Raw genomic sequence first — 21,282 nt, 5'->3', positions numbered from 1 at the left:
CTGGTTTGCTCCAGCCTTCCACAGCCAGTAATAAAACATGACATATAAAGTATTAAACAGACAAAATGCTTCTATAGATTTCTGTTTCCTGCCAACCTAAGAGAGGCAGGGTTAGGCTTCAAAGGATAACATATACAGCATATATTCATACTTTGCACAGAAATCAAAGAGTGTTAAATGTGCTTAACTTTGTCTGAATTAACCCCTTATTTTTTATATGTAATACTACATTTGCATGCTGAATATTGTAGATCTAAAAGAGAGAGCTGTTTTAAATCTCATGGTAGTTACTATTCACATGCAGACTTGGGTTTCTACTGTTGGAACACACATCAGGTTACACTGGGTGGGGAGAAACACCTGCACCCAGAACCAGGGGTGTGCTCATTGTACAGGCAGCACAGTGCTAGCCCCCAATTCCTGGCATCTTCAAGTAGGGCTGGGAATTTCCTCTGTCCGAAACCCTAGAGAGGGTCTGCCAGTTAGTGTAGACTACTCAGTAAAAGGCAGCTTTTCTTGTTCTTTTTATGTACATGGACACACCCTAAAAACAACATCAACAGGCTTAATCTAAGCCTGTGCTCACTAGGGTTTACCCCCCCCCCTCATATGGAGCAGTAAAAAAATAACTTTGATCATGTGTAGAATTCCATCATTTCATAACCACGATCAGTTCCCGTAGACCTGAGAACAGGGTTTTCGTGGCAAAAGGAATTATCTGCCATATGTGGAAGATTTGGCCTCAGTGCCTCTTTCCTTACAATTTATTATTATTATTATTATTATTATTATTATTATTATTATTATTTAATTAAATTTGCATACCACCCTTTATCCGAAGGTCACAAGATAAAAATGCAAAATGCGTAATAAAAAGTAAAAGCAGAAAAACCAAACCAATAGCCCTGCTCCCGTGAACACATTTAAAAGGCCATATAATGTTTAATCAGCCACAGGCCTGGTTACAGAGAAACAATTTAGACAATGAACAGAATTAAAACCGTTTAAAATGGTGCCATGCACTGTTACTATTTTGCCTTTATAATAAAGCAATAAACATGGAAACGGAGTTATTGTGGTTGCGGGGTATGCAAGAGAATGTTTTGTGGGGTTTTGCTTCTGGGAAAGTTCAAGTCGTACTGATTGCAAAGGGTCAGTGGGTCAAAACTAGATAAAAAATATTTAAGGAAAATGTCTAAAGCAGTATTAGTTCCACCAAAATATGCCTTTAGCTCCCCCCTCCCAGCTGTTTGTTGTCTACAAGATACAATATTCAGGCTCATTCAGTCTTCTCAAAGCCAAAACATACCAGCCATCAAGCAACTACTAAACTATATGACTGCTATGAGCGAAGTTATTTTGCACATACAGAGATAAAGCAGGAAACTTTATATGTCCATTTGCTATTTACTGGGATAAAAGTTCATTGAGCAAATATCTATGTATGTCAGGTAACACTGGATCATAAGGGAAACTGTCTAAAAATGCCCCCCTTATATGGCTTTTGGATTAATGAGAAGGTTCTGAGCTAGCTTCACACAGAACATAAATATAATCATAGATTATCCCCCCCCCCAAAAAAAGAGTTGTTAAGGTGCCTTGGAGCATGAAAGAGTCCTGAGCATGTAGCTTGCTCTCTGGATGGTTATAATCAAGGGGGGTGGGGTTCAGCCAGAAACCACCAGAACTCAGTTCTGGCACCTCTCAGGTGAAGGCCATTGCCATTCTGAAAGAACGAGGGAAGCATTCTTGATGCATTCTGGGACCTCTTTTTCCTAGAAAAATAGCTATAGTTACAATTATATAGTTTTATGTGGTTTGGATTAACATTTAGGGAAGGTATGAGGTAGAGTAGGGTCCTGTGTCAATTGAGCCTCTGAATCTAATTATCAACAAGAATCCGTAAGAGAACGATGTATTATTAAACTACCCAAAGGTGAACAGTGTGCTGAACACCTAAAGAGGGTTCTGTTTTCAAAAATCTTCACAGTCCAATACATTCATACCTTGGTTCGCGAACGCATCGCGAGTCAAATGTTTTGGCTCCCGAACACCACAAACCTGGAAGTGAGTTTTCCAGTTGGTGAACGTTCTTTGGAACCCGAATGTCCAACACGGCTTCTGCAGCTTCCAATTGGCTGCAGGAGTTTCCTGCAGCTAATCGGAAGCCACGCCTTGGTTTCCGAACGTTTTGGGAGTTGGATGGACTTCTGGAATGGATTCCGTTCGACTTCTGAGGTACCACTGTACATTTTTCTCTTTAAGAACATTGTAGAGCAACAGGTGTGTGTTCTCAATGGCATAATATAGAAATGGACGTAAATGGAAAAGCTCTTTAATGCCATTAATTGAACTTTGTTTTCTACTCAGAGCATTAAAGAGATTTCTAGAGGTTTCTAGCAGTTTCTGCAGGCATTTCCTCAATTTCAGTGGCTCGCCCCACCCCAAACTTCCACAGCCATGGGTACAGCTGTTCTCGTGGGCATGACTGATAAACACTCGAGTTTTTGCAAGTGGGCATGTATACACAGCCACTTTGAGATAAGCACTGCTTGTTTATCTGAACAAGTCCTTTGTAGTGCAATCCTATACACAATTACTCAGATGTAAGCACATCTCCCAAGTAATATTAGGCTGTATGAAATCACAGCCTAATTCTCTTCTAAACTTCCAGTATGCTCTCATGTGCTGAGAGATTACAGTAATGTGATATGTTTTAAAAAATAATAATAGATTTTTACTGTAAATGTTGACATTAAACATTGCAAATTTCTGATTATACTTACTGCAGCATTATAACTAGTTGGTGTAGGTGCTAAATCAACATCTTTGTTATATAGCCAAATGATAGGGCCTCTGTGTCTTTAATAAAAACTTGTTGAAATTCCCTCTTGTGTAGAACTATTGAAAGTGCAGGAGCCCAGTCTTCTGACCAGCCTTTTAAGAACCTTGTTTCATAGCTGTAAATCATTTTGCTCTAAAGCGAACTTAAAATCTCACTCAGGTAGACTGTGAAGTTAAACTCCAGAAGTTTAATCATTAGTAAAATATACCTCATGTAAAATCTACTGTACTGCTAGAGGTCTGTTTTTGGATTGTTCTTTAATGGTGGTGTTATTACATATCTAAATGTTTTTTCTCACTGTTTTGATTCTGTAAAATAAAGAAGTTTAGAAAGTTGTTCATGAAATGTTTTATTAAATGTGCAGTTATTTTTGTTACTCAGCGGTGTACAAAAGCATTGGTTTTTATGTAACTGAGCTTTGTTTTACACCATTCATAACCTTAAAATGTGAGCAGATAGTTGTGTTATTAGCTTTCTTTCATTACTTGAATGTACACAGAACTTCTCAGCCTGTATTGATTCCTTGTGATGCATTTTCATTCTATACATGTTATTCCAAGTAGGAATTTTGAAGGCGATTTATTATTAATATTGTTTATTTCTTTACGGATGGTGCATGTAGAGATTCTACGGATAAATGTGCAGCAGGATTGCCCTCTTTGTTTTAATGTATAGCTCAACAGAGCTTTTTATCATATAAAAATGCTACTTATTGTAAGACTAAAGAAAACGGAGGCGGTGTAACAATTGGGAAATGCAACAGATGCCCCGATTATGGTGTGAAAGAGTAGGAATTAAAACAAAATTTACCACATTTCTGGCAAATATATTTATATAAAAAATAATCATGGTAACTGAAGGTCAACAGTATTTTGTACAGCTCTACCCCAAAGGACACAGATTTTACAACTAACATATGAAGATAATGGGTGGAGTTCAACTAACTTTTACTCGGAGTAAAATTAGTAGACCTAACTTAGTCATGTTCCTTGATTTAAATGTGTCTGCTCTGAGTAGGCCTAACCTTGAATTCCACCCATTGTTTTTATTGCATTTTTAATTTATAAAGGTTTTGTTTTCAGTTCCAGTGCCTGCTTATTTGTCTGTTAATATTGGTCCATTCTGTGGTGCCATGCATGCTACCCTCGCATGTTACGTGTTCTCCCAAATACGTGCTTTAGTCATCTTTTGAGTTGTTTTGAGGGACATTGGAGCATTGTGGTAGGTGAACAAAAATACCATGTTTTTGTGCTTTAAAATCAAAGGCAATTGCAGCAATTATATCATAATCAACTTGTTGAACAAGAAGTATTTATGTGTTTTGTGATACGTTTCTACCATTAGATCTCGGAGATATTTAAAGTAGATCTAATTTATCTTTCTGTTTCCTGAGTTTAGCCCCTTAGATGGCATATAGAACAACTCCAAGGCTAGTCTATAAGCTTTCTGGGGCCCATTACTGTTGAGGTAACATTAGTTAAACTCATATTGATTCACACTCATGTTCTTCTAATGGCCTCTATCCAGAAACTCTAAAAAGTAGATGTCCTACCTGGCAATGGAAACTCTGGTTGGTAGACATGTGCCTCAAATGTTCTCTCTTGTCAGGAACATGGGTTTCCTCCTTGCTGATAGCTATAACATTCAGAAATAGCCAATGTCGTGCCCTCCAGATAATGTAGTGTTCGCCAGCTGGTATGGTCACACTTGAGGAATGATGGCAGCTGTAGTCCAACCACATTTGGAGGGTTCCACATTGGGCTACTCCTATTTATTCTACATCATTGCAACTGTGTCTGCTGGCTGTCATTTGCTTGCTCAGCTGCTTCTTCCCTGGGGAAAAGCCAAAAGAAGTCTAAATAATAATCAGCCTTTTCAGACCCAGGACCCAACTTCAGCCCAAACATGCATGCAACGGATCATCAAGAGTGGCAAGCTCTTTCTCTCTTGTTAAAAGGCTGAGGTTTGGGGGATGCCATTTCATTCTGTTAGTAGTACCACTTTCCACATGGGTCCTCTACATCACATAGAAGGTCTCTATGCTAGCTCCAAGCATAACATTTAAAATGAAGATCCACTTGGTAAGCAAGGCTGCATGTTGCACATCTTCATGTGAAAAAGCTATGCGTTTTGCAGCAACCTCCCCAGAATGGCTGTAACCATAATACTTACCAGTTTCTAGTGACGCATGGCCAGGGCCAGCACGCAAAGCAGGGATTTGAACATAGGAGTCCTGTGTTCAAAGCAAGCATGAATCCCTCCCATTCCTCTTACAGTAGCTCCCTTTCCCCCAAACCTCTTTCCCCATTTTATTTCAAAGTAAGTTAAAAGTTTGATGGTGCCTAATTTTCAGGTTTACGATTCCTACTGTAATACTTTGTGAAATCCATTATGTTTCTTGTGCGCCACACTTGCTATGGATGTATGCAATTCTCTGTCAACTCCCGGTCAAAACTTATTATCAGGTTTGTTTAAAAGTGTTAAGAGAGAAAAATAAGTCATTTTGATGCCTGCTGTCATCCTCGGTGAAGGGTTTCTAATCCACTCTTGGGAGGAGCAAATCAAGGCAGGGTGGTAATTCTAGAAGATTGCGAAAGGGGAACTTAGCAAACAGCCCTTGGATCTCATGATCCATTCAGTTTCATTAGGAATTTGTGGAAGGAATGTTTTAAAAAGAGCTATCTAAATTGCCATCATTACTGTGGGAGGGAGTTGTATTTTTTTATCACTCTAATATTGGGAAAGAGGTTAGGAAAAGTATATATTCTGTGATTTCAGGGCACTCTTATTCCTTTTTTGTTTATCTCCTATAGGCTACAGAGGACAGAAAGGTGAAAGAGGTGAGCCTGGAATTGGCCTGCCAGGTGATCCTGGTCCACCTGGCCCTTCAGGTAAAAACATAAGTTCATGTTTATCATATCAAAAGAACTGTGAGAGGGGGTGATACTTCTAAGATTGGTTGCCTATAAGCTGCCCTTTAGTGCATGAAAGAAATGCCTTTGATCTTACTTTTTAAAGCGTCTCCACCCAGTAAATGCAGCTGGTTTTACAATATTGTTGCTGTTGTTGTTATTTGCTTAGTCATTGGTATGCCGGGACCACCTGGAGCTCCAGGAGGACCAGGTCCACATGGCCCACCTGGGCCATCAGGAAGATGCAACCCAGCAGATTGCTATTACCACGTCTCTCAAACTCAACCACGAACAACTGGCAAATGAAAATCTTCTCTGGAAGTACTTTGATTCCTGGTTTACCCCTTCCTTGCTTCCCTCCTGCCCTCCTACCTAATTTAAGCTTTAAAATACTTAGTACCTTTTTTTGGTCTATATACATGATATTGTGTGTAGGCATTTTACAGAGCATCTCAATGGAACAATGTTTATTTTCCAGTTAAGCCAATGCCGAGATGTTGTTTTCTTGAGTTCATTCCATGTGTTTATAATTTTAAGCTAGTTTTCTATAGCAAAATGCAATTTTCTTGCATTCTGATGGCCTGTTGACCTCTTAATGGTTTTTAACCTTAATACTTGCAAAACAAAATGTACTGTCATATATCTTATTTAGCTTTTGCTGGCTACCATATCTTGATGGCTTGGAGTTCATACATAACACCAAAAACTCTGCTTGCAAAGCTGCATCCAGAGTGTTGAAGCTTTCGTGAATCCTTGAGTAACTCTTTGAGAAATCAGCTGATATTTTTTCATACTCCTTCTGCCCTTGTGCAGTATTGTAAACTTTGCTAGAAATTTATTAAATTTCTGGAAGCACTTTTCACATAGGAAACCTTTTTTTAAAGAAAAGGAGCTGTTGAGCCTCTCTCCCATTAGTTGTGACACAGGGGGTGAGAGTGTGGTTAATGCAAGGCAGAGCCTGGAAGTCGCACATTGGTCTCAGTGGAGCTTACTTCCTGGCAAATGTACTTGCTGGCTTCATATGTGAAACAGCCCTTAATTATTGAAGGCTAACTTAGTTACTGAGTAGATTGTTGATAATGGCGCCTTCGTATTGTTCACTTGGCTTTGCTCTAGTCCTTTGCACTTCTCTTGCAAGGCAAGTCTCCCTGACCAATTATAGCCTCTGTGCTACAGGTGCTTCCCAACCTTTAGAAACTTTTTGAGAGGCACAAAAGTTGCATTGGAGTAGGGATAATCCAGAATCAGGGTCCTGCCTTTGTGCAAGTGGAAGTGCTTCCATTAGGGCAAAGCCTTAATAAGATACCACCTTATAGAATTGTGTTCTTATGCTTAAGCTAGTCGTGTTTATATGTCAGGGGGCTTCTGCCTTATTTTAATATACCAAGGCCTTTATCTCAGGTAAAGTTCTGACAATAATACATTGAGAAGTTTGTGTATATATGTTCAGATAGAAGAGGATGGTGTAGCTTGAACTAGTACCCATGTATTTCATGAATGATGTCTGCCTTTGCATTGATTAATTTCGAACTCTAGTAATGGTCCAATGTTAGCATTTTTGCTAGAGTGAGTTTCAAAGTTCAACAACATTCATGCAGGCTAGGCTAGCCTGTAGTATTAAACAACCTTTCTGTTTGAAATATTCAGTGGCTGGGGCAGATTGACATTTTGTTTTACTTGAGGATAAAATGACCATACACAGTGAAGGTAAGAAAAAAAGTTGAGCAGATATATAGCATCAGTAAATTAAAATTCTGCCATCTAGGATGAATAAAAGGGAGATGCTTCTTAAAATAGATATTGCTCTAGGAGACAGTGGTCCTCAGCTGTTCTTGGGAGAGATGTAGCTACATCAGAACTCCATTTAGAAATGGAAGGGTAGTCAAAGACAGCAGAAGTGATAGGTCCTTGCTGATGGGACTTGGGAATCATTTGAAGACCACTTCCCATGTGCAAGTTATAACTGAAATAAGAAAATAAGGACTTAATTCATGCTGTTCTTAAATTCAGGACAATTGCAGGCCATTCTTATCAAAAGAAGCCCTTCCCTTAAGGATTTTAGACTCATAAGGGTTGTATCCAACAAAATCCTACTCAGAGCAGATCCATTGAATCTTAATGCACCTAAATTGGTCATGTTCTTTGATTTAAATGGGTTTACTCTGAGTAGAACTAGCATGGCTACAACCCTAGAACAGGGGTAGACAATTTGGTCCCCTCCATATACTGTGGACCATGAGTCCCACCAACAATGACTGTAGCTCATGCTGGCTGGGTTTTACAGGAGTTTCCCACAACATCTGGATGTTGGCTATTCCTGATCCACAGTGTCTTGTGTGAGCTCTCTGAGAACATGGGAGTCTGAATGTGAGAAAATCCACAGAGGTAGCCATGTTAGTGTGATGTCAAAAAACAAGAGTGGCAGTTTAAAGACAATATATCGCGGTGACATAGCCTTCGTCAGATGCATGAAGTGATCACCTACTGTAGGTCGGTACGTGTGCGTGTGTATATATATGTATATATATTAGTACAGAAAGAAGTGAAACTAGCCCAAGCAAATGCAGGAGATCTATAGGTGTATCATAGTACTATGGCCACTTTCACATTGCCGTTAATTGTGTGTGTGTATGTGTGAACATATATAGTGCAGTCTCACCTGTGAGGGGACACATTCTTCCTCCATGTTCTTCCTCCTAAGCAATATGCCTCACCATAGCTTATAATGGCATGAGCTGCATTTTTTTACAAAAAAAAATAGCCTCATTGTTCACTCTCCATAGTCAAGACAATGCACATTATTATGTGATTGCTGTCATGATCCACAACACACATGTTGGGGCATGATCCATTCCTCTGTGTGTGTGTAGCTGCACCCAATGGAATCCTCTAAGGCAGGGCTCAGCAACAACTTTGCTGTTGGGGACTGCATTAGGAAGCACATGCCAGCTGTGGCCAGGACTGGGGCCCTTTATAGGCAGTGCCAAGCCTAATGGTGGCCAGGTACTAGAAGCAAAATTAGGTATGCTCACTTTTCTCTATTGGCCACCCCCTTTCTTTCCACGCCCCATGCCAAAACCTCCCCCCTTCTGTTTTACAAGAAATTATACTAATGATTTGGTGAAATTAGACACCACATGCAGCTCTAAGCCCTGCTCTTTGGTTGGGAGGCTTTCTCCTCTCCCTCTGCCCCTCCCCACCACCAATGTCCTGTCATTGGCTGGATACAAGCACTGGACAATGGGTCCACCCAGCACCTGCCATGGAAGGCCACCCGTATGGGCCACTCTCTTGTGTAGATCCAGTCAGCTTGCTGCCTTCCAGGGCTGTAAATGCAATCTATTCTTCTCACGTGACCCTGAAGAAAAATGGTGTGCGATGGAAGGATGGATTGGCTCCCAAGTTTTTACATATATATTTTCTGCCCACCCCTTTTTAAATAATAAGAGAGATTAAGACAGCTGAAGTGTGGAAGATATGCTCAAAATTGTTAAATTCCTTGGAAATAAAATTTGGTCTAAACTGAGCTTCAGCAAGCCCCTGCTTTAAAAGAATGCAGTCACATCAACACTATTTTGATGGGGGAACTGGGTTTATTCTGTTTGTTTTCAGTATGGTTGCATGTACTGCAGGACAGATATATTGTTTGGCCAGGGGCATTTTTCCTATTCGGGTTGTCACTCCTGTCTTATATGAACTTCTCCAGCGATTCCAAATTTTGCTGAAAAAGTCTCAGTATTTAAAATTTAGAATTTCTTTTAGACTTTGCTTTAAAAAATAATGAAAATATCGAGTTGTATTTAATTAGATGTAGAAAGGTTCCGATTTGGAAAGATAATCAGAGCAGCTCAGTTGATATATTGTTTGGTGCTGTGTGTATATTTTGGGTTTTAGCTAGTTGAACTAAAATTTTGATAAGGTACCTGGCAGTATTATTTAGAGGTTACTTTACTTGAATTTGTCAGGAACATTTATATATTGGGGGGGGAAAAATATTTTTAATTCACATTGTTTATAGTTTTGTTTGTGTCTAAGTACTTGGGAAAAGCTTTCCAACATGTTAATGATTTTAATAGTTAATTTGGATCATTCAGATCACTTTGAATCATTTTTCTTGTCTTTAATGCTTTCCTTTTTTGAAAAGCATTAACAAAACTTTTTTTTGTTATATGAAATAGTGTATTTTGTTGTTCTACTGTCTTCACTCAGTTTTTAAGATGTGGAGAATATTCTGTATTTATAGCTAAATGCAACAAATCAGGAATAACTCTGTAGCTATTCTATTTTAATCGAGGCACATGGTGTCTTGAAATGAGCACTCCGTGGTTTTTTCCTGTTTTATCTTGTGTGTGCCAGAAACCAAACATTTCCAACTTCTGTTTGTCAGTTTAAGTTAAACTCTTATTTCCATATTTCTGTTCTAATGATATTTTCTCTAACAATTTTATATATGGATATCAGCAAACTTAAACAGCAAATACCACATGCAAACATACACACAAACCAATCAAATAACACAGTAAGAAAATTCTCTTGCTCCTGGAACTATTGAATACAATCAGTAACCAAAATAGAATGGAACACTGTCAGCCGAATCCCGCAAATGGAATCCATGTTCAGCAACAAGTTTATGCTTGCAAGTCCTTCCCTATTGGTTATGAAAGTGGTTTTTAAAACTGAGAAACACTTTGCACAGTACTCCCACTCCATGCAAACACTAGCAAATAAAAATCAGCCTGGTCATCCACTCTGATGGCACTGAACATCAACAGCACTGTCAGACATTGTACTGTAGAGCAGGAGACTGCATTCAGTGTCCCCTTTTCTTCCCCCACCTATAACATCTAATCATCTGTTTACTATTTACACAAGAATATCTCTGAAGAAGGAATACTATGTGCAGACCTGAAGGCTACTGCATGTATTATTTCAGTGGTGCGTGTTCCCATCATGGTGCCTTGCACAAGCCTATTATCTATCTGAAAGAGAAGATCCTTTGCTCATGCAAAACTTCTTTCTGGCTACCAGTCATACAGTGTGCAACATTTCAGACTTTGATCCAGTTAACTGTCCAATAAAGGAGAAGCAAGCAAGCAACAATTGAGTCAACCCAATTGTGCCTTATTGGATCAGGTGCATAGTTGCAATCTACTGATTTAAAATGGATTACCTGGGGATGAGGGTTCTAGGTGTTCCATAATATTTTGCCTTTCTTCTGAGCCCATTGATGAACGTGGCCAAAACGTTTTGCGCAAAGCCCATAATGATTTGCCTCCCACCTGTATCTCTTTGTTCCTGCTTTACGTTAAACTGTTGATCATGACCCAGGTTTGGTGGCATAGCTTAGTGCATGGCCTTGCACAATTTTTCTGAACAGTTACACGGTCATGTCTCTAGAAAAAGCTCTCAAAATGGTAGGAATGTTAGAGAAGCTACAGTAAAGTATTTTGGTTTAGTGGTATAAGCAATACATAGAATACAATGAGATGTGTTTTTATTCTTTGCATCAGATTATTGACGCAAAATTCATTAGGATTGCTTCCGAATTCTCTTTAACAAATGCTGTGTTTAGAAGTATTTGGGTTTGTAAAGCTACTGTAGGTTAGTTAATGTTAAAATTTTGCAGAGTTCTTCAGGGTCTGTGCTATACCTCTAAAGTCCACTTGGTGGCATGAAGCACATTTTTGTTTGTGCATTTCACTTAAATAAGGATTGAATTCTACAAATGTATATAAGGCAGGAAATGGTGAAAAGTTTATTTCTATATAGTGCACTAAGTTTCCATTTTTGTGTCCTTAAGTTTAATAGATTTCTTTTTCTTTATTGGTCTTAAAAAATTATATTTTATTTGATGAATACAGGGAACAATTCAGGCAAAGTTTCCCCACCCACCACACCACTTTGAAGTCCCGCTGTTTTTCAGCATTGGAATTCATGGGGCTTGACTGTGCTTAACTTTGGCTGGATAATTCTCAGTTGCATTGCTTCTTCCACCAATGACTGTGACAAAATCACAATTTATGATTCAACTTGTTTATAATGTAGCTTGTAGGTAATGAAACCACAGGTAGCCCATATCAGGCCCGCAACTTGGCGCAAGCTGGAGGGGATCCTCGCAGGGATCATGCTGAACTGCTCTTCTTCCCTCCCACACTGTGTCACATGTCATTAGGGAAGAAGTAAGTCTCTTTCCTTTTTGCAGAAATAAACATGCTTTGTAAATTATGTGGAAGGTGTAGCCTATTTATCTTTGATATTAACATTTTAATATCAGTATTTTTGTATAAAAAGAGTATTTGGTTTCAGGGATTAATAAGAGGACATTTTATTCCCTTCTCCCTTTGTCCTAAATCTTCCTTTTATTTAAGGTATGCAAATGTTTTCTAGATAGTCAAAGCTAGTTTTCAGCACATCTGATCGCCATTAACAGAACTTCAAGTCATTATGATAATGGTGCAGATTTCCAGATTAGCTGAAAAGCCTTCAAGTGTAATCTTGAATTGCAAGGAAAGATGTTATATATAAATAGACCAAATCCATGTACACAATCTAGGAGAACGAACATGAACGCCACATTCTAACAGAGTTAAGTATACTCAAAAAAAATATTTTAGTGGGCGTAAGCCCACTTCTGTCGTAGAATGTAAGCTCTGTTCATTGTCAGATTTATCTAATGAAAAGCAAATGCATTTAAATGGTTTTCTGAATTTTTCTTTGTCAATACTTTTTTTCAACTATTTCAATTGTGGAAGTTTATGTTTTATTGTTGCCTTTCATTTCTGAATAACTAAGCACTAGTCTTCAAAACCTGTCTATAAGGTTCTGTTGGCATCTTGCCCACAAATGGAAAGTACAGCTGTTTGCACATGCTAAGCAGATTATTTTATCTACTTGGTCCCTTTAGTCTTAAATGAATTTTGAATTGAAGTGAGCCTGATACTATCAGGTATGTTTCTTGTGTATAATTGTAAACAGGTAGTTACGTTTTTATTTAAAGCCACATTATAAACGTGTGGATTTCCTCCTCCCAGAATTTTAACCAAATTCTGTTTTACGCATATTTGATGGACTTTGCATTTTCCTCCTTGTAAATTTGTTTTATGTTACTGGATTTGTAAAAACAGTTTTATTTCTCTTGTCAGATAATTTCATTGTTTATTTCTGCGCTATTGCTATGGTTAAAATAAAACTTAATTGATCTAAGCATGATGTTAGGGTTGCTTTTCTTCTTATTGTCATCTTGAACCTGACATGCCATCAAAATGCAAATAAAGTAAATTGATCTGAATAGCACTTGGAAGTAACAATGCATAGGAATACAGTCTAAGCATTCTCTCCCATGGACTATTGCTGCCAAATTTAATTTATGCTTCTCTACATGTAAGTAGCAACTTGATGATGAAAGGAAGCAACAGTCTTTCATGTGAACAGCTTTCAAATCATTGTCTGTCTTGAAGCAACACTTCATCTTTTTCCTTTTTTTAAAGTGCTCTTTTGTGCAAATCTGGTAGATCAAAAATTGTAATTTTAACTTGTGTTGAAATTTTAACTTGAAAAGCTGCACACATGCAGTAATAAACAAATACTGTGCCTGCGTGCACAGCTACAACGGTCCTCAGGTTTCTGGTACTACTTGTGGGTAGGAAAGTACTAACTGAAGGGAGGTGACAACACCACACAGTGTGAATACATCCCACCAAACACTGCCCACTAGTGTGGATGGAAAACACAGTGAAAACATAAATGCGCACATGGAAATAGTGACCCACATGGACATTAATGTCCTAGTGTGGATATAGCCACCTAGGACATTAATGTCCATGTGGGTCACTATTTCCATGTGCGCATTTATGTTTATGTGGGATTGGAAGAACAGTATGTTTCTGGTGGCAACTGCATTAAACCTGGTTCCCTGAAAAGAAGTTCTCCTTTTCTGAAAAATTCTAAGTGCAAAATAGAGAAGGGGAAGTAATGAAGATTAAAATAAGGGCACTTTTATTTTTGTCTTTCAAGATGACAGATCAAAGAATATATATATAAATTGTAAAACAAATTTACACAGTAGACTGATTCATACAATGCACTTTGTTTCCTTGAGAAATGAAATGTTATCCAAACATATAATGGGACTTTTCTAAGAAAGCTTACCTCCTTTGTTTTATTTGTGTTTACCATTCATACAAAAAAAAATGCAAAAGGGTTAAAAAACATTATTTATTTCAACTTTTACACAACCAGAGATGTGACTTCAGATCATTTAAAATAAATAAATTTGGCTATGAATCTTCGCTGTTTCCAAAGATTTAGATTCCTTTACCAGTGACTTTTGGGCCTCTTTGTTTAATTTCAGACACGTGCTGGAGTTGGCAACACTGTTGCCAGAATTCAATACATGTTGGAAGAGAAAATTAAAATTTCTATATGTAGCAGTTTCTTCACATGATATATTATGGGTAACGTGGCATTCACCCCCTTACAGAAGCTTCTCAGTGTGCAAAAGCATTTCACATGTTTTTGCATGGCGGCCATGTCTGTGTATTTGAAATTAGCGGAAGCTACATGGGAAAAGGTGAATGCAAACAACCACAATTTTACAGTTGCCTTGGATAAAGCCAACTGAATTACATCATTCTCTCTGATGCTGTAATACAGTACAATACAAAAAGGAGAAAGAAATAATAATAGTATTCGGGGAAGGTGTCTTAAAAAAAACACAGCGGCCTTTCACCATGATAAAAAAGAAAAGCCATCAGGTATCACTTTAAAAAAATACTTGCCATGTACCTGTTTGTACAGGTTGAAGAGGGGACAACCAGTGCATGCAAAGTCTTGTCAAGCCTTGGATAGAGGAATTCTCTTACGTTTTTACTGTATGCATCTCTTCTGCTGTTTTCTCTCTGTTGTCAAATATATGTGCAGATAGTACATTGTTGCCAAACACTCACGTCGCAAACTTTTGCACTTTTCACGGCCCTTTCACATTGTCCGCTCGTAGTCCTGCTTGCACAGTGCAGGCTGATGGCTCACAGTAACCAGGAGGACCAGGGGGCCCCGGAGGCCCAGGAATGCCCGGTAGGCCACCTGCTCCAGGTGGGCCTCTGTCGCCATCTCGCCCATCGGTTCCATAGCTGGGTTTGCCTGGTTCTCCTGCGGAGGGAGATGCAGCACATGGATCAGGAGAGTTCAGCGTGCATGTCTATATTCACCAGCCTGAACCACGTGTCTCATGGAATATTGGCTTCCAATACAGTACAAAACAGAAACTCCTCATCCAAAGGAGAAGACCCTAATCTGGCATTCAAGTTTCCCCTTCTTTGGTTCACAAAAGGATAAAACAATAGAATTATTCATTAAAAGCAAACGAAACAACTATTAGAAACGTTAAAAAAATAAAATAAACCAGCAATATACTGAAAACACATTGGCATTAGATATCTGGGGTAAGTTTGTCTGAACAAACATAAGGAACTGCTTTATGCTGACAGTGACTTTTTTCCTAGTTCTAGTAATGCTGGGGATTTGAATAGGGAACTTACATATGTGTTCAAGGCATGTGATATAAAGGGGGGTGGGGGCAGCTATGGCCCCTGAATAAAAAAAATTGTTTCCAAACCCAATAAGCTGCCTTCAAATAAACTAGGCCATCTACTTCAACCATGTTCAATCTGATGGGCAGATATTGCGTTTGCAAAAATCACAGGGTCTTGCCCTTCCTTGGCAGAGCATTAAGGCCGAATTTCCCTCGAGCTGCCTGCTTTTGAGACTGCATAATATTATTGGAAAGAAATCTTGCTCATGGAAAACGTAATATTGTGGAAGAGGGATGAGATTGTTAAGAAATCAAGGCAACTTGAAAAGTTTTGCGTATCACGAATAGAAATAGTTCGAAGATATTTATAGAAGTGTATGCATATAAATACACAGTCCTTAAAAGTTGCAATCCATACTTTTAATACGGCAAATTATTTGTGCCATAGTTACCACTAGAGGGCACTTGTGTTACATTTATAAGCAAGGGTTTCTCATTCTGCAGTGCTTCATATTGGTACAATAATACAGCAAGCTAAATTTTAAAGAGTCCTGCAACCAAAATCAGATCTAAAGGATTTGCAAATCCTTAAGCATGCCGTATATTCTGGAAGCCAACTTGCTATTTTTAACTTAATCATTGTGTTCTCGATCCCGACCTTGTACTATTTTAGCACACCCTGCAATGTTGGCAGTATTAGGTCTATGGAACTTGATTCTGAAATTTTATTCCGTGGCTTTCTGAGCTGCAGGCTGGCTTTTATTAATGAGTAAATCCAGAGCTTCCCATAAAGTTTTGAAGATAGAACAAACAGTGGGACAGAAGACCGTTTGAGAAGAGCTACCAGCCATAATTTGGAAGCTGAGCTGCTAGTTTCAAGGGGATGCACTGCCTGCCTTGATCATGGAGATCACAGCATTACCAAAAACGAAGGGTGAAAGGAATTGAGACATGGGGTGGGGGGCAGTTGTATGCATATCCTAGTAATTAAGCATCCACTCCCTTGCAGACAGACACCCACGTTTCCAGGGTTGTTAAATATAACATTTCATGCACAGCTGCACAAACACTTCTTGAATTTCCTAGAGCACAGGTGGGGGGGGGAATCTGTAGCCTGCTGGGTGCCATGGGGCTCCAACTCCCCTCATACTTGACCGCTGGCTGGGGCTACCAGGAGATGGAGTCCAACAGTATCTGGGGAGGGGGGTCTGTTGGTTCCCCACCCCCTATTATAGAAGCAAAATTCAGTATTTACCTGGGAGTCCTGTTGTGCCTGGTAAGCCTTTGGGTCCTCGACCTGGGAATCCTCTCTCCCCCTTTTCACCTGTTTCACCTAAAACGTATTAATGGAACATTATGTGCAATCTGCATGAAGAAACGTTCTGCACACACAGAGACACTTAAAATCAGTGGACAGGACAAATGATCCGCAGCTCAAGCAATAACAGAGATTTAGAGCAGAGCAGATTCAGTTAAACTAAATAGGTATGTCCTTAAGGGTAGCTTCCCACTACTAAATCCCCCCCCCCCAGTTAGAACTGACTGCTATCTCCACAATCACACATTACAGATCCAATTTCCAAGCAGGGATTTTGCTCTTCTATAGCTGGTTTTTTGTTCCCACTAATCTTGCCCCACCCCCACCCCCTTCTTCCCTTTCTGCATCACATCACTACACGAGAGTGGATCACATGCCTGGATGTAAAATTTGGGTTGTTAAGCATTTAAAAAAACAAACAGAAATAGTTACACTGTAAACAGTAGGCTTCTTCTGAAATGACTAACTTGAAAGATCACCTGCACTATGCAATGCTGGCAACCAGAGACCAGTTTGCCACCCTAGGGAGTTTTCTGTCTGGCGTGTTCACCTTGGTGGCAAATAAAGTGGAGGCCGCTTTGCTGTGCACCTTCTCTGAGGTCATCACAATTTATTTCTACCTCAGGTTTTCCCCTTTTCATGGCCCGATTCTGGGGAACTGCCCAGAGTTTGACATTTTGTAATAGCTATTGGCAGTAATGTTGATGGGACACCATTGTATCATATTTTGTTATAGGCATCACAACTTGCTGCATCCTAATGTGTGCTGGCTCTGGAAACCAGATTGCTGGGAAGCTTTGCCTTCTCCCCCCTTTTATGCAGCATAATTAGCAGCTTTTAGCATTCCGTTCTTATTCATTCTGCAGAGTCATCCCCTGTTCCACCACATTTAGATGTATGTGGGTTCTTCCAGGTGCTAATTACTGTGTCCCAAAGTAATTATTAGGTTGCCAGAGATCAAGTTATTTTCATCTAAGCTTTGTTAATTTCACTTCCTTTGTCCTCTTTCAGCCACCTCTGCTCTTGGAATGCAAAGACCAAGGCACACGGTTACTGTGCTCAAACAGATCTTTGTTCCTGTTGAGCCAGCAGCCTGAATTATTTCCAGGTCCAGTTATCCACAATCTGGCATTCCAGTGCTCTAATCACTTTAGAAAAGTTCACAGTGGCAGGCCAAATTGAACTCGGTGCTGGTTCTAGACCGTTGGCTACCCATGAGCACAGTCTTATCAGCACTCAATAAACTACGGCTCATCATTCTACAAAGGCACTGCTGCACAACTAAAACTGGTTCTGTAGCGGTTTATTTGTCATGTCTTTCCTGCAAAGGTGAGTTGCTCTGTTCAAAACCCCTAGCCTACCTCACAAAACTACAGTAGCCAGGTTTGCCTATGGAGCAGTTTACTGTCTATAACTGGGTAAAAGCACGCAAAAAGCAGTTGAGGGTGGGGGGGGGATGCTTTCATGACAAGGGGAAATAAAGCATCTCACACCTACAAAATAAGTTAAATATTAAAGGTTGCTGATACAAACCCAAAATAAAATACGGCCTTAAGCAGAAACTGCTTTACGACCAGTGATGTGATTTCTTTCATTTTTGGCATTTTGTCACCCATCTTTTGACAGAGGATTGGGGAGAGGCAGGTGCAAGTCCTTCCTTGCTTTGTGGCTCAGTCAAAGGAGAACAAAGATGAAACATTAAATTAGCAGATCTCCAGTTTAACTACAGTATTGAAAAGTGTGGTTTTCTTCCATAGTGGTCCCTCTGCAATTTGTGATTCTGAGCGAAGTTCAATATAGGGAACTAAGCCAAAGGGCTTCTCAAAACACATTTTTAAAAGAGCTCTCCCAACACCTTTTGCTCTATTCAGAGGTTTGCAAATGTGCCCTTTAGTGACAAAAGCCCTAGGGCTAATGGCATCACTAGAGTAGGTGATGTTCCCAGACACTGTTAGATCCATAGTAACAATATGCTTAAGTGTCAAGTTATCAGTGGGCCAGAGAATGCATGCAAACCTTGCTAAAATGCCACACTGGTGTAATCCCAACCCTGTCTAGCCTGATGTCATATTGAGGCTTAGCAAGAAGTTTCAGATGAGAAACTTGACATTCAAAGGATGAATGTGCTCTATGTTTTTAATGGGAAACAAACACAAACAGCCGGGCCTGGGAAGAGAAGCGAAATAAAATTCTGCATAAAGGGACTGGAGAGTGTTCTGAATGCAACAATGAAAGGTGAGGGGGAGATCTGTTTCTATCGCCAAGGCTGCAAAGCCTGTGCACACTTAATGGAATAAATGCCAGTGAACTCAGCATCGCTCTCTTCCAGGTGAACGTGCAGAGGATTATGGTGCATATAGCCTATGTGATCTCAGTTCTTTCTTTGCCACTGTGGAAAAAAAAGTAGTAAATATATATCTCCCTAGTCGGGTTATTCATCTCAGAAACAGGAAGCTAAAACGATCATGGCTGCAGCTAGTTACACAACTGTACGGCCCATTTATTTTAATGGGAATTGATGTAAGCGAGCATTGTGTGTCGCAAGACCTGAGGCAACGATTGCCCTGATCTGGTTCCAGCAGAAATCTGCCACAACTTCCACCTGCCTCACACAATATCCAACTTGGCCTCTCTTGCATGATGCTCCAGCAGGCCCAGGTACCCTTCTGCAGCAGGACTCTGGCATAGATAGAGGCAATACCTTCTGCCTATTTCAGTTACTCATGGGGCTCTCAACTGGTTCATAAGAGATAGTAAGTAGTACAAGGGCGTCTGGTAGAATTGGACTGACCAAGAAAAAGAAGAGCAGAGAATGAAATCTCAAGAAGGAGAGTGTGCAGACAAAAGTCACAGGTGAAACACAGAAATTAAGAACACTGTGTTAGGGGTGCTTGCTGTGTTGCATACTGAGGTCAATATTGGGAAAAAGAAGGAATTTGCTTGTACTCTTTCCTGGAACAAAAATGAGAAAGGAACAACAATTTCTGGCATCAAAGCCAAGAACATGAACAAAGCTGAATCAATATGTATCAATTGTATGTGACGGATCCATTATGGTAGACAAACTTCCATTAAACTGCATGCAGTAATGATCACGCCACAGCAAATAGCTTTGGTGTGTTTTATATGCAATCCTAGCACTGAGCAGCCCTCTCTTATACATGTTTCCCTGTGGCTGTGGCTGAGTCCTGTTGACTTCAAGGAGCGATACTCCCAGGTAAGAATGCATTGGTCTCTTACCTTTGGGGCCTTTCAGCCCAATGTCTCCAGGAGGACCCTTAAGGCCAGGCAGTCCCCGAAGCCCAAGCTGCCCTGGGAAGCCATTGTCTCCAGGTGGTCCAGGGGAACCCGGTGGCCCAGGGCGGCCTGGGAGGCCTGGAGCACCAAACTCCGGCCTCCGAAGACTGGCAGCCAGTTGAGCCAGTTGCTCTGTTCAGTGGGGGAGAAATGAAGATAAATTACTAACTAAGTCTAATCTAATCATTTGTAGTATTCATCTGCAAAGATATTAATCTGGATTTCTTGGTGGTTGCTTTTTTTTTTTTTTTTTTACTCATCACCCTTTTAATAAAAAGCAACATTTTCAAACCCATGCAGGACTAGATGCCTACTGGCTTTTTAATGAATAAATAAAGAGTTGGTTCTTACAATTCTGATGAGACCCAATAGACTTCAAATAAGTTTCTGGTACAGTAGTACCTCGGGTTAAGAACTTAATTCGTTCTGGAGGTCTGTTCTTAACCTGAAACTGTTCTTAACCTGAGGTACACCACTTTAGTTAATGGGCCTCCCGCTGCCACCACCGTGCGATTTCTGTTCTCATCCTGAAGCAAAGTTCTTAACCCGAGGTACTACTTCCGGGTTAGTGGAGTCTGTAACCTGAAGCGTCTGTAACCTGAAGCGTCTGTAACCTGAGGTACCACTGTATTAGGTTTTATATTAGATGTGGCAATTCCTTGGTTTAAATACTTCCTAAAAACTGGGAGCAGAAGATTTCCATGACAAGGAGATGGAGAGGGGGGCATTTAGCATGCATCTGCCAAAAATATGCAGGTAGAAAGGTTATGAGCGGTGAGCAGAAAGGAAACTGAATCCCTTGCATGATAATTTCTTTTAATTCCCCATCTGAAAAGTTCTGTGATAATGTATTGGCCACACACTGGCACTGTGAAAGATGAATTTTTTAATTTATTTTTTGCTTGGGATATGGCATGATGTTTCCAGTAGTTCCCCCCTTTTGCTGCAAATGCAACACTTCAACTGCTGAATCATCAGATGCCATTCAAATCCACCACAATTGGCCTCACATAGCCTAATGTTCACAGAACAGGGAAAGCTGCCTATACCAAGTCAGAGCATTATTCCGCCTAGCTTAGCATTGTCTACACTGACCGATAGCTGCTCAAATCTTTCCAGCCCTACTGGAAATGCCAGGGATTGAATCTTCTTCATGCAAGACATGTGTTCTACCACTGAGCTACAGCCTTTCCCTATAGGGACATTCTAAACTTGATAAAAGGAGATGGGAACATTTATCTTCATAGCAAAGCTAAATCTGAAGTGGAAACTAATAATATACCCTGTTGGGCAGTTTTAAAAAATAGCAGTTGTGCTGAGAAGGCCTCAAATTAAATCACAGAGTGCAATAATGCCTCTTAAACTGCTGAAATACAGCAGT

The 21,282-nt window shown here is 39.8% G+C and overlaps 2 protein-coding genes across 11 annotated transcripts in view; one reads left to right on the top strand and one right to left on the bottom strand.

Moving 5' to 3' along the window:
• COL19A1 (collagen type XIX alpha 1 chain) overlaps positions 1 to 14,169 on the top strand; it is a gene marked incomplete at its 3' end in the record, with an annotated part of 191,241 nt that extends 177,072 nt beyond the window's left edge. For 5 of the 6 annotated variants that reach the window (XM_081906051.1, XM_081906052.1, XM_081906049.1 and 2 more), the window contains 2 exons: positions 5,659 to 5,736; positions 5,927 to 6,239. In XM_081906051.1, coding sequence (XP_081762177.1) covers positions 5,659 to 5,736; positions 5,927 to 6,063 — 215 coding nt within the window. Of the gene's footprint in view, positions 1 to 5,658; positions 5,737 to 5,926; positions 6,240 to 14,107 lie in introns of those variants that run through there. The other variant, XM_081906050.1, reaches the window with a different exon arrangement.
• Positions 13,958 to 21,282, bottom strand: part of COL9A1 (collagen type IX alpha 1 chain) — a 62,043-nt gene continuing 54,718 nt past the window's right edge. For all 5 annotated transcript variants that reach the window (XM_081906115.1, XM_081906117.1, XM_081906118.1 and 2 more), the window contains 3 exons: positions 19,845 to 20,033; positions 16,542 to 16,619; positions 13,958 to 14,904 (listed from right to left, as the gene is read on the bottom strand). In XM_081906115.1, coding sequence (XP_081762241.1) covers positions 14,723 to 14,904; positions 16,542 to 16,619; positions 19,845 to 20,033 — 449 coding nt within the window. In that variant the 3' untranslated portion in view covers positions 13,958 to 14,722. The remainder of the gene's footprint in view (positions 14,905 to 16,541; positions 16,620 to 19,844; positions 20,034 to 21,282) is intronic.

Source organism: Podarcis melisellensis, assembly GCF_964234715.1.
Source record: "Podarcis melisellensis genome assembly, chromosome: 3".
Taxonomy (NCBI): Eukaryota; Metazoa; Chordata; class Lepidosauria; order Squamata; family Lacertidae; genus Podarcis; species Podarcis melisellensis.
Note: the sequence above shows the minus strand (reverse complement) of the source record. Positions and strands in the feature narration are given on the sequence as shown.